The sequence below is a fragment of the Rattus norvegicus genome, chromosome 2, assembly GCF_021556685.1.
Source record: "Rattus norvegicus strain SHRSP/BbbUtx chromosome 2, alternate assembly SHRSP_T2T, whole genome shotgun sequence".
Taxonomy (NCBI): Eukaryota; Metazoa; Chordata; class Mammalia; order Rodentia; family Muridae; genus Rattus; species Rattus norvegicus.
Window position 1 is genome coordinate 136,846,920 of NC_141535.1, and position 13,328 is coordinate 136,860,247.

General features: G+C 46.0%; 1 protein-coding gene and 1 long non-coding RNA gene across 3 annotated transcripts in view; one reads left to right on the forward strand and one right to left on the reverse strand.

The window, feature by feature from the left end:
* Positions 1 to 13,328, reverse strand: part of Setd7 (SET domain containing 7, histone lysine methyltransferase) — a 42,783-nt gene that overhangs the window by 26,670 nt on the left and 2,785 nt on the right. The window contains exon 2 of the mRNA NM_001109558.1: positions 4,925 to 5,054. Within this exon, the coding sequence (NP_001103028.1) occupies positions 4,925 to 5,054 (130 nt within the window). The remainder of the gene's footprint in view (positions 1 to 4,924; positions 5,055 to 13,328) is intronic.
* LOC147996245 (uncharacterized) lies at positions 499 to 6,535 on the forward strand. Of its 2 annotated transcripts, none has more exons than XR_015674542.1 (3): positions 499 to 775; positions 1,194 to 1,246; positions 4,879 to 6,535. It is a non-coding gene; the product is annotated as an uncharacterized LOC147996245 (long non-coding RNA). The 2 variants fall into 2 exon arrangements; XR_015674537.1 differs by lacking the exon at positions 499 to 775 and adding an exon at positions 872 to 1,017.

Below are 13,328 nucleotides of genomic sequence, written 5' to 3' on the forward strand. Positions count from 1 at the left end.
GAAAATTTGACTTTTCTTCATGGTTTACGGCCTGAGGAATTTCTGTCCTTTCTACTTCAGGGGCCTGACCATCACTCCTTTTCGCTAACGGGTACGTGCAGCCTGTAACTTTTGGGTCGTATATGGCCTGGGGTAGCTATGAATATAGCCAATTTGAAATCTCAAACTTGCTTAAAACTTAAGATTGACTTTTTGGTGGGAAACTGTTACTTCATGGGTCTCAAGTCTGAACTTCATAGACAATAACACGGAGTCCCAGTATCCAAGCCCAGACACACCTGCTAGGATGTCCTCGGCACTGGGAGAGCTGAGAAAGAAACTTAAAAATGAACCCGAATTCTGCGTACAAGTCCCATCTCTAAAAAACGTGCGGCTCTTAGTTTGAGAACATTGCTCTGGGAATGATTCCCTGTGGTTGTACTATTACCTAACACTGCCAGCCAGGAAAGGGGAGGAGCCCTAAGCCATCTGCTAAAGCTACTTCCGGCTATCGCCTTTAACCTCCGAGGTGGGAGGGGCAAGTGGAAAGAAGTGCCTTCTACGCGCCGGACACCTTCAAAATTGCTTTTGCTTTTGTTTTTTAACAGAGGATGCGAGTCTAGAGAGCTGATGACAGCGAAGGCTCTAAGTAACGGCAATTAGCAAGATCTAGTTCTTTCTTGAAATAAAACCCTTGAAAACGAGTCGCATGGACTGAATGTTTAGGTCCCTGTAGGACCTGTGCATTGAAGCCTTATTCCCCAGTGGGGTTTTCCCAGGAGAAGAGATTGTGAGAGTGGGTATCAGGTCCTAAAGTTAGAGTGCTCCCTAGTGGGCTTACTGCCCTTATACAAAGCAACCAGGAAGCTTGCTTTCTCTGGCTTCCTTCTCCACTACCGGAGGATGAAGGGACAGGTTAAGCAAGCATCCATCGGGAAGCAAGGAAGCAAGCGGGTCCTTGCCAGATACCAATCTAACAGCATTTTAATCTCAAAGCTTTCAGCTCTCCAGACTATGAGAGGTGGAAGACTACCCAAGGTAGACAGACATTGTCAGAACTGAATTGTAATGTGTGACACACCCATGGGTGTCTGGTGCTGAATTGCTTGCTTGCTGATGGGGGTTGGGGATGTTATACTTTTTGGAGTAGTTGACTGTTATGTGCATGTATCGACATTATGACATGCGACACTTTGCTTTTTTCCCTAACATAGGAGGTCTCTAAGCCATCGTAATGAACTAAGACTACAGCAACAACATCTGACAGGTTAGTCACCATCATCATTCACCCCTGGCCCCAGGCACTAGCCAGACGTGCTCTGCCTCTGCCCCGCTCCTAGCAAGTGCTAATGCACCACAGAGAGGAGCTAAGAACAGCCTAGGGCTCCTTGCAAAGTATTACAATTCTAGCTAAGAAGCGCTAGGTGTGGTTGCACACCTCTTTAATTCTAACACTAGGGTGGCAAAGGCGGGTGGATCTCTAAAACCAGCCTGGTTTACGCAGTGAGTTCCAGGACACCCAGAGCTACAATAAATAAATAAATTAATAGATAAAAATAAAATAAAATAAAAAACCCTAAAAACAAACCCGACCAACTAATCAACCAACCAAGAACAGTTAAGAAAATGAAGTAGGCTCAGAAAAAAGGACGCAGACCAGTCACTATTTCCTCACTACTGGTCAGAATGGAGCAGCAGATGTAGTTAAAAAAAAAAGAAAGAAAGAAAGAAAGAAAAGAAAAAAGAAAGAAGAAAAAAGTTACCTCTAAAAGTGAATTTAGCCAGTGTTTCACACCTGTAATCTCAGCACTTGGGAGGTAAAGGTAGTAGTATCAGGGGTTTAAGGTTATCCTCAGCTGTATAGTAAGGTCAAGGCCAGCCTGGGCTACATGAGAACTTGTCTCAAAAAAAAAAAAAAAAAAGAAAAGAAAAGAAAAATAGGAAAGAAAGTGTAGCAGTGAATTCACCTTACTGTCACTCTTACTAACTAGGGGACTCTGGGAAAGGTATCTAGCCTGTCTGAGCCTTAGTTTCTTTGTAAATGAAATGGGACTGTAAATCTAAATGTACTTATTTGCTGAGCTTGGTTGCACAGATGCTGGAAGACTGTCAGGGACATAGAAAGGATTTTGCTTCGCTGAGAGGCTGGAATGGGTGACAGCTTCTCTGAAATGTGACCAAGCACTTTGTGACAACCTGGGAAACCTTAGGTGTTCTCATTTCCCCTCAGTCCACATGGATCCCTCTCAGCAGAACACACTAGGACAGGAAATCAACATCAGAGAATGCATTTGGAGGCTGACGGCCATAGCTCAGCTGGTAGGCCATTTGCCTTGCAAAGGTGAGGATGTGGTCTAGTCCCTCAGAATCCAATAAAAAAAAAAAAAAAAAAAGACAGGTGTGCTGGTGTGGACCTGTGATCTCAGCCTAGCCTGCTTGGAGAGTTTCACGCCAATGAGGGGCCCTCTCTAAAAACAAACATTGGACACACTCAGCAGGTATAGGAGCTCGGTGAAGCCTGATGTCCTGAGCTCCATCTGTGGGACGACCCACAGGTAGGAGGAGAGAACCAGCTCCTGTAAGTTGTGCTGTGACCTCCACAAACACTGTTACATGTCTAGCCCCTCCCAATAAATAAATCTATGTAATTTAAAAAAAAACTCATAAAATCAAGGTTCATGCCACTGAACAACAATGGAGATTTTTTCTTTTTATTCTCCACACAGGTACATCACATCCCCACCCCCTACACACACACACACACACACACACACACACACACACACACACACACGAGACGAGGGTACAGAAAAATAAAGGCATGCAGTAGCAAGTACTCTGAAACCCAGATGGCATGTCCAGGAAAAACACCGAAAATAAATATTTACATTCTGGGTTCTGTAGCTCACCCTGGGAGGGATCCCAGCACTCTGGGCTCTGTAGCTCACCCTGGGAGGGATCCCAGCACTCTTGAGGAAGAGGCAGAGGGACAGCAGGTTTGAGGGCAGCTGGGCATCGTTCAAAGAGCAGAGGATGAAGCTCTGTGGTAGAATATTTGCCTGGCATTCATGAGGCCCTGGGTTCCCTAGTATCAAAGAATAATCATACATATGATACCCTACTTCCCTTTTTATCTTGGGCTACAGACCACAAGACTCCCTAAAATGACCACTCCGTAGCTTAAAAGTAGATGCCTCTGGGTTTCTTTGGTTTTTCTTTTTCTTCTATTTCTAGGCTAATGACAAGATCTCAAGATCTTGTTTGCTGACATGTCCTTCTCTCAGGATCAGAGAGCTTAAGAGGTCTCAGTTTCTTGAACTAAGTCTCTGTTACTTTAACTTAGATTCTTTTCTGTTTTTCCTTTGAAAGGATAGGGGTAGGCTGAGGCTATATTTCTATGGTAGAGGTCTGGCATAGCATGTGCCAGGTCCTGGGTTCAAATTCTCAGCCAGGAAAAACAAAAGACATATGAAAAATATCCCAATGAAAGACATTAAATGACATGTGAACTTAAAATTAGTTAATTTTACAAAGGGAGAAAAAGTTGAGCATGGTGGCATACCCCAGTCAATCTAGCCACCTGGGAGGTGGAGGCGGCAGGGTCAGGAGGCCAAGGAAATCCTTGGCTAAGCAGTGAGTGTGAGGCCAGCCTGGGTTACACATGAAACCCTGTCTAGAGAAGTGACCAGGCACATCAAATGGAAAAGAAAAGCCATGAGTGGATTTACTGCTGGTCACTGGGACATGCTTTAACCTCTCCTCCAGATTTGCCACTTGAAACACATATAAATTAGTGCACGTGTATGGCACAAGGTGACCAGATAGGGCACTTGAGGTCGGAGGTGGCCAGCAAGATGTATTGGGGGAAGGCACTCCCTGCTCAGGGATCAGTCTCCTGTGGCTAACAGGAACACATTTTGGCACACTGGTTCAAATGCCCATTAATGCTCTGGTACAATGGGTCTGTAAAGATAGAAGGTGTGCCTTCAAATAACAACAATTTGATGGACAGTTTCCCCTAAGAATCGGTCAATTGTTGGCTAGCTTCATCTAACCACCAAATTCAAAGTATGAACATGCTCATGCATGGGACTTCGTGTGTGTGTGTGTGTGTGTGTGTGTGTGTGGCCATCTGGATAAACTCTAACTTGTTTTCAGCTCCCACAGCCATGCGGCAAGGACTTTACTTTCATTATTTAAACTATCAAGTTAAGAGAATGGGTCATAAAACATAGAAGATACCATAGGGACTGTGCACTCAAGGAGACTCTCCTTAGGTGGGGAGGGGAAATAAGCCATTTACAAAAACATACATTGTTGAATGAATACAAAAATAGCCCCGACACAAAGGAAAAGTGGACATTTTCCAGGAAAAGAGCTACGATTAAATAGTCATGGAGTCGAAGCAGGGGCGTTTCCTTCTGGCAGCATTGATGCCACACCTTGAAAGAGCCCCCTGGGGACCAGGGAACCAGTGCGTACTGAATCTGTGCCAGTGCATGTGTGTCTATATGATGTATGTGCCTGTGCACACGGATATGTGTCAGTGTCAGCATACACATGTCATGGTTCACGTGGAGGTCAGACTGCGGTGTCTGTTCCTGCCTTCTACCTTGTGTGGTGCTGTTAAGCTATGTTATGGACCTTGAACTAGGTGGCCATGAAATGAATTTGTGCAGGACATGGGGGAGTGCTAATTCTGCCACAGCAGAACATCGCTGGAGACACACCCCAGGCTCGGCACACCTCCGGCTGGCTTCCGCACGGCCACCATTGTCATTTCTGGTCACCAAAGCCGTGTGCACACATGTTGGGGTTACTCTCACCTTTGGCATGAGCTAAACACAAACTTTTAACTGAATTCTTCTATTCTTATATCACTTTTTCCCCTTGAAACAGTTGGGGGTCCCCACGCCCCCAAATGAAACAGAACAGCTCGGGCTACCTGCCGTCAAAGAAGAAGAATTTCCCACGTCCATTCTTTTCTCCATGCACGAAGTTGCCCTCAAATCTGTCTGTGGAGGAGTAGGTGACAGTGCAGAACCCGTGTGGTAATCCGTCATCGTCCAGGTGCCCTGGGGAAAGAGAAATTGTCGGCTCAGAATGGTTAGGCAAGTCTCAGAAACTGCCACGGGAGGCCAGAAGAGAGCATCAGTCCCTTGCGCCTGGAATTACACACGGCTTTGAGCTGCCCATCATGGGTTCTGAGAGCGGAGCTCAGGTAAGAGCAGCAAGTGCTCCTAACACCTCCATGTGTTGAGAGGACCGAGGGTGTAAAGCTTTCCCCCCCCTCGCTGAAGACGCTTTGTATACGTTGTGAACTGGCTGGTCTACAGAAAGGCCTGGGTACGTCTGAAGACAGGTCCCGCTGACTTGCCTTTTCCCTGGGACTGGGCTGTATTGTGGGTAGGGCCATCGGCAGCCTGGTTACCACCGCCCAGGCTCCCCCACAGTACTTACGTTTGGAATCAATGTCCCCAGCATCTTATCTTCAACTGTAACGTGCTCAGATGGCCACGAGTTGCCCTCCCACTGTCGCCTACACTGTCCCTGCGGTCCTGGCATGTTGCAAGCATGCAGAATGGTCTTACATGTTATCCTACAGCACTTGTGTTGAGGGCTCGTAGAGTCTGGACACCCCATTTTATTCTACATTCAGATAACAGAGGGGAGACACGTGTCTAACACATCATGGCCGAGAGGTTTTCTAAGTTTAAACTTGAGTGAACCCTGAGCGCTTTACTTTATAAACCCATCTCCCCTCTGAATGGTGCATGGTAGTCTTTTGTACGCCCTGTGCGTCAGAGGCCTCTGCCTTAAGTGGAGACTTACGTGTCTACACTGCCTCTGAAACAGTGATCGTGGACTCTTGGAACGGCCCTTGCACTCGTCTTGGACATCCTGGTGTTTCCTATCTACAGACTATACAGCCGAGGACACACTAGGTTCTTTGTTACCACCCACGCCTCTCACAAGCCCCAGATCCCTCCTCTCCCATTAGCACCCCCATCATCCAGGTGAAAGGATTTTGCAGAGATGAGTGAAAATAAAGCCAGACATCACTCTACTGGCTTCTCTCCTGGGCTAACAACCTGGATCATGGGTGAAAACATTAAATACTATTAATGCAGGAACGATAAATCCTCAAGATGGCTTCCAGACGGGGCCCACTGGCATAAAACATAAACCATGCTACCGCCTGAGTGCCTGAATATTCTGACATTTTATTTAAGATGATAAAGTTCCAGGCCAAGGCTAGAAGTTGGGGGTAGAGGGCTTAGCGTGCCCGAGAACCTAAGTAACACCCAGCTGTGCGAAAGAAAAATTAAAAAAAGAAAGAGAGAAGGCTACGGTCTCAGGAGAGAAGAGATGACAGTCAGAAAGAAAAAAAATGTTCTTTATATTACTGATGACTGGAACATAAAATCACGGCAAAGACAAAACAAAACAAAACAAAACAAAACAAAACAAAACAAAACAAAACAAAAAAACCCCTATCTCATCACTGTGACTGGATGGAATGAGTTACCTAGAACACAGTACAATAATTCATGCTATGATCTATTTGTTTATTATGTGCATGTGTGTGCCTGGTTGAGTTCATGTTCACCACATACACATAGACTTCAGAGGCCACACGAGACTGGCGGTTGGGTCCCCTGGAACTGGAGTTACAGGTGAGTGTGAGCCACCATGTAGGTACCGGGAACCCAACTGGGATCCTCTTCGAGAGAAGGCGGTGCTCTTAGCTCTGAGCCCATATGTGGCTATGTAAACACACCACAGACAGGTGAGTTTCTTTCTGAACATAAACTTCTCCTACAAGGGTCAGGAAATCAGTAGTCAGCAGGGAACCCGTCCGAGCTTGCTTTCTTTTGGTAGAAGAACTAAGTTACATGACATAATTCTAACAGAGTCATGTGAAATAATTTGGACAACTGTTTTCTAACCATCTACTGATGACATTCTTTCACTGACAAGGAAGAAAAATTTACTTTTTCCCCCCCTCTCGTTAAATAAAAGAATATTCAGTATCGCGCTAAAAGCTTTCTCTTATGAAACGTTGAAATCAATTAAATGTAGCCATTAACATTCCTATGGATTCAGTGTCCTACTTTTGACTTGGTGGATGTATTGGAATAATTAGGTTAGTCTCTCACGAGAGTAATTACTGATGATCGGGAAGACTCCCACGATGGAGAACTTTAAAAAGTGACTGTTAATAAAATTGTCTTTCTACTGTAAGTCAAGAGAAACATCATGATAAACATGAACTTCTGAGGGGAAGGGAAGCCAGGGTAATCCATCCGTTTCCTTCCTCCCTGCCCTATTTCTGAATCAAACACCGAAGGTGTGGGCATCCTCCGCACTGAACTCAGATATTAAAGATGGAAGGCGTCATGTAACTGAAAGCAGGCAGAGGCTAGTTCTGACCCCAGGTGAGGACAACATCATCTCACTCCTGCTCCATGACCGACCTATTTGGACCCTTCTGCAACAGGCCACTGGAGAAGGAACCCTTCTACTCTTTGCTGAAAGATTCTGAGTGACACCCACTTCTCGGAGGACCTTGTGCATCTAGAAGAAGATATGTGGGCGGATGGCTGTTTGTTGCTAGTCTGTCTGCACATGAAAGTTCTGAAATCTGTCAGACCTCGAAAGGATTTCCTCTTGACTTGGTTTGTTTCGCATCTCGGGTGTAAGCAATGCAAAGATTAGAAACTAGAGAGAGTCCGAAACTTCCACATTTACCCTAGTTTGTTTACCAGGCACCACTGCTAAGTAGCTAACCCAAACCGCAAAACCAAACAACTTGGGCGTGGTGGGAAAACTTGCTATCTGACAAATAGGGATTAGGAGATCAAGGCCAGCATGAGTAGGTAGCAAGTTGAGGCTAGCCTGGAATGGGAACATTCAGTCTCTGACACAAACCACACCAAGACCAGAACGGAATGAACAACCCCAATCATAACAATAGCAACAGAAAGACTTGCAAAGCAGACAAACCTAGGGAAGAGATTAGGCCGTTAAAATCCTGCCGCCTCTGAGCACAAGTACCGTGAGAGGTCTTAGCCCACTTCTTACTCAAATGCTGTTAGCACAGCAAGGTGATGTGGCATCACAGCCTTAACCTAAGGTCACTATCCAGCGAAGAAAACAACTATGAAGCTACTGTTCTGGGCGGTGGGGGCGGGGGCTACTGTTTGGAGCAGTGGGGGGCGGGGCTAAGTAATTTCTTGGTCACTTGTTGAAACCTCAGATGACTAAACACTACCACATGACCTGCGAGAGAAAGCTGATCGCTCTAAATGCGGGCAAGGTGGTGGAGAGAGCCCCGGCCTCCAACCCACCCATTCACATCCTTTCTAGAGAAAGGCAAACAAAGTCAGGAGCTCTTTCTTCTCGCTGATGGCAGAGTAAGAGCTGCAGAGATGGTAGAGCAGTTAAAGGGCTTTCTGCTCTGTCCTCAGGACCCTGTGCCAGGACCACACTGGGCTGCTCACAAACGCCTGCAATTCCAGCCCCGGGGATCCCACACCCTCTCCTGCCCTCCGGCACACACATAAACAATATGAGTAATTAAACTGGAAAGTGAAAGAGAAACTGTTTCGGGGGACTAACGGGAGGGCAGGGAAGTACACGCGTACATTTCAGACTTGCATGAAAATAATCTTACATAACCAAGTACCAAGTATAAGGAAAATACATATTTAAAAGAAATCAATGTTTCAAGTTTTATGACCATGTCGTGACTGTGCACTTTTTTTTTTTTTTTTTTTTTTTTGGTTCTTTTTTTCGGAGCTGGGGACCGAACCCAGGGCCTTGAGCTTCCTAGGCAAGCGCTCACCACTGAGCTAAATCCCCAACCCCATGACTGTGCACTATTAAGCCAAATGGTTTACTGTGATTACATATCTTCTTTAAAACAAAACCAAAACAAACAAACAAAACCCCCCACCAGCAATGCAGGCTCCTTATAGAGAACCGTAAGGAGACTTTGTGGGCAGGCCGCAGAGGACTGCCAAGATTCTCAACATCATATCCTGGCTGCAGATTCCAATCCCTTGCCTGTGTCGCTAACCCGGTGGAAACTCTAGTCCTTGCCGAAGACTACAGAATGTGCGCAGTCAGCCAACCCCCTTCCAGGCCGGTTCCCACTACGCAGAAGGTGGGCACCAGGCCCGAACGACAGGCCAAATTCACTGGAATGATTGTTTTGTGCTAATCACACAGCTCCAGCGAGCAAGGCACCCGGAATCTGTCTACAGAAAGACTGACTGACTGGCAGCCAGAGAAAAAAGTAACGTGTCTGATTTTCTTTCCATTTTGTTCCAAATATTTTTATCCACCCAGCGAACAGAAAGTTAAACATTTTCCCTAGAGTCACCTCAGAGCAGAGGTGGTTTTTTCCCCTTAACTTGATAAGATTGGTCTGTTATGTTGGCCTTGGATCAGAGATGGGTCACTGACTGCTTCCCACTTAAGAGATCCGAGAGTTCTGGTCGTCTATTTCCCTCAGAACGAGAGACCTTGGCCCATACCGTTCGGTTTGCAGGCAAAACACGGCTCCTCCCCTCCCGACAAGAAATCATTAAAAAAAAAAAAAAAAAAAAAAGCAAGCTTACTAATGTGCGGAATATGCCTCCTTCATGATGGATTCACAGTGGCTGTGAAAGGCTCAGGAGCACAGATGTGAGTTAGCGAGGGCTGTGGCTTCCGTGTGTGGCTCAGAGAACGATGCTCTCAGGACACTCGGCCCTCTGTCCCAGGCACAGACACAGATAAGACACAGGCAGGACTGGACAGTACGGGGTTGTTAATAAAAATAACCCTGACTGTTCGGAGGGGACGGGAACACTAGAACATGGAGCTACGTGTTTTCACCATGGTCCCTTGTTCCGAGGACCCCGACATTTTCCCATTTTGAGCTCTTTCCCTCAGTGTCTCTTACGCACTTCCAGGCTATTCTTTGTATTTTTTTTCTGCCCTCATAACTGCACATCTGATGCCACAAGAGCCTCAGCTATGGCCTCCTGCCCTCCAACTGCCAGACATAACTTCCCAAGCAGAGTTCTGACCCTCTCCTTTGCCCCACAGCCTCTGTTCCAACAACCAATGCTCTCAGCCTGTGGCCCCGCTTCCTTATCCCATCTCCCCCTTGTGTGCCCAATTTTCTCTCCAGTCTCACGTTTTAGCTGACGTAAGAGAGGGGCCACACATCCCATGCCTCTCACCTAGGCGCACCAAGCCCCAGTCAGGTGACTTCTGCCACCTCTTCAGGGAAGGCTCATCCCGTGTACTTCTCCAGGCTCAGGGAACTGTTAGCCTCCAGGCACATGCACTGTGTCCTGGTCCTTCCCTCCGTTGGGATGTGAGAGCCCTGGCTGCCTCTAACTTGCAACAACCTCTGGCTCCCAAGGGCTGGCATTATAGGTGTGGGTCACCATGTCAGGCTAAGATTTTATGTTTATTTGTGTGTGTGTATGTATGTTGTATATGCACAAGCATGGTGCAAATGTGGGAACTGGAGGATAACAGAGCAGTCAGTTTTCTCCTTCTTCCATGAGGGTACTAGGGATTGAACTCAGAACGGCAGGCTTGGTAGCAAGAGCCTCTACCCGTGAGCCATCTTGTTTGCCCAGACTTTGTTTCCTTTGGTTGTTTTAAAGCCACAGTGATGGCCAGGGGCAGTAGCCTATACTTCTAAACCCAGCCTCTTAGGAGTGGGAAGCAGGAGGATTATGTTTTGGAGCCAGAGTTCCAAGATAGCCTGGGGTTACAGAGCAAGGCCCTGTCATGGGTAGGGAGGTCAGAGGGAGAACTCAAGTGGAAATGCCAGGGAGCTGGCTGGCTTCCCACAGAAGCAGGGTAGGTACTGCAACCCAAACTGCTTCCTCCTTTCCACGAGGGTGGGGGTAGGGCGTGAGGATCAACCACCTTGTATTTAGAACTCTACTAGGGCAACAGGGCATGGTAATCTCAGCCCTCTGTAGACTGGGGAGGATCATGGCTGGTTTGAGGTTAGCTCAGGATATATAATGAGTTCTAGGACAGCCAATGATGGCAGAGTGAGACGTGCATCCAGGAAAAAAAAATTACATTAATTAAAGAAGAACACCAGGGCTGCAATGCCACCATGAGATCCCAAGTGTGCACCGCCTTGTAAGACCTCAAGTCCTGAAGAGGCCAGTGTGGAGAGCTTTCAGGGCTGCTTCTAGAAACTTGGCAGGAATCTGACAATCTGGTCAGGACAAAGTAAACTCTAGGTGTGAACCTGACTTTGGGCTAGGACTCAGGAAATAGGTCCAAGTTAAGAACATTTACATTCGAGTTAACTCAAAGCCCAGAGCCAGCTCAGCTGAGGCATGTGTAGCAGTCCTTTTGTCTTGGTCGTCCAGACCAGCAGAAAGGTGTTTACAGGAGCCTTGCTTGTTCCGAGACCCAGAACTGACCTCATTATTTTGCATGTACTTAAAGTGGTAAAAAAGCAGACTGGAAAAGATTAAACCCTTTTCAGCCTCAGAACTGGCTGGGGTCATTCCACAGAGCTGGCTGGGTCAGATCAATGTCTTCCTCGGAGGAGGAGGGAAAAGAAGAGAAAGGATGTTAAGGATGTTTGCTGTGGAGGCTAAAAGTGAGATTCTTTTTCTCCAAAAAATAAAAAAATAAAAAAAAAAATATATATATATATATCACATGCTTGTTTGATGCATTAAAATACAGAAAGTGAGTTTCTAAAAGGAAATGCTGGGCTGGAGAGATGGCTCAATGGTTAAGGCACTTGTTGCTCTTGCACAGACCTGGGGTTCAATTCCTAGCACTTACGTGGTGGTTCACAGATGTCCACAATTCCAGTCCCAGGATGCACATGATGCACAGATGTACACATAAGAAAAACATATATATATATATATATATATATATATATATATATATATATATATATATATGTAAGAAAAAACACTTTAAAGGGAAATGCATTAAAAAGATAAGAGATGGGCTGGGGATTTAGCTCAGTGGTAGAGCGCTTACCTAGGAAGCTCAAGGCCCTGTGTTCGGTCCCCAGCTCCGAAAAAAAGAACCAAAAAAAAAAAAAAAAAAGATAAGAGATGTCGGTGGGTATGGTAGTTCATACCATTACTCTGCACTCAGGAAGCTGAGGCAGGAGAATCGGACTTCATAGTGAGTTCCAGGCCAACCTGGGCTACATAAAAGTCTAGGTTAGCCTGGGCTATAAAATCCAGAGTGAGGCATTGCTGGGAAGGAATGTAGGAGTTAGAAAGAATGGTAGGGCAATTGACAAAAAGAATTTCACAAGTCTAGACTGTCTCCCTTCGTTGACAGGTGTCCTGTCCTTAACTTGTCCAAGTTTCTCTGTAAAAGGAGGATAATACAGTACCCACCTCCTACTGAGGTGGATAATGTCTGAGGGGCACTCAGCATGGAATCCGAGAGTAAAGAGAGCTACAGCGATGCTGATGATAACACGTGTGCTGAGGAAACCATCACAAGACAACGTGCGCAGAGAGGCACCAGTGCACACAGACCACTTCCGGTTTAGGAAAAGACCGCAGCCGTCCAACCTGCTCAGAGACGTGCAGAGAGCAGTGCGAAGTGCCAAGGCCAACAGTGCCCAGGGAAAGGGCCAGGGATGTAGTTTACCGCAAGCACACACTTGCTCTGGCACACTGCAAAACTGAGGCTAAGATGCTTCTCGAGCCTTTTTTCTTTTTTCTTTTTTTGATTTGTTTTATTTTTATGTGTATGAATCAATAGAACTGGAGTTACTGGGGGTTCTGAGTTACCACATGGTGGCACAGAATCCAGGTCCTCTTCAAGAGCAGGCACTGAGCCATCTCTCTACTGCTTTTAATTTTTTTTGAGACAAAATCCACCTATTATAGGTCTAAGCTCTGTTAGAACTCCCAGTCTCCCCTGCCTCCTATGTATCTGGGATTACATCTAGGCTTCACTATACCTGGCTTTCCTCAGGATGTTACAATATTGTTACTCTTCTGCAGGAGTATGTAGCCGAATGGTGTATCGTTTGCCCGACATACACAGGGAAAGAAAGAAAGAAGAAAGGAAGGAGGGAAGGAAGAAAATTGTGTTGTTGTTCTTTTAAAAATCCAGGTACAGTTGCTCACATCTGTAATCCCAGCACATCACATCAAAACCAGCCTGGGCCACTGAGATCTTGTTTCAAAAATCCACAAAAACAAAAATTCACTAAAAGCAAAACAAGAAAGTTACCCTACTTATTTACTCTTATTTATAGTAATGCTATATCTGTCCATCCTATATAAAAAGACCCCCATTTACTTACACACACACACACACACACACAC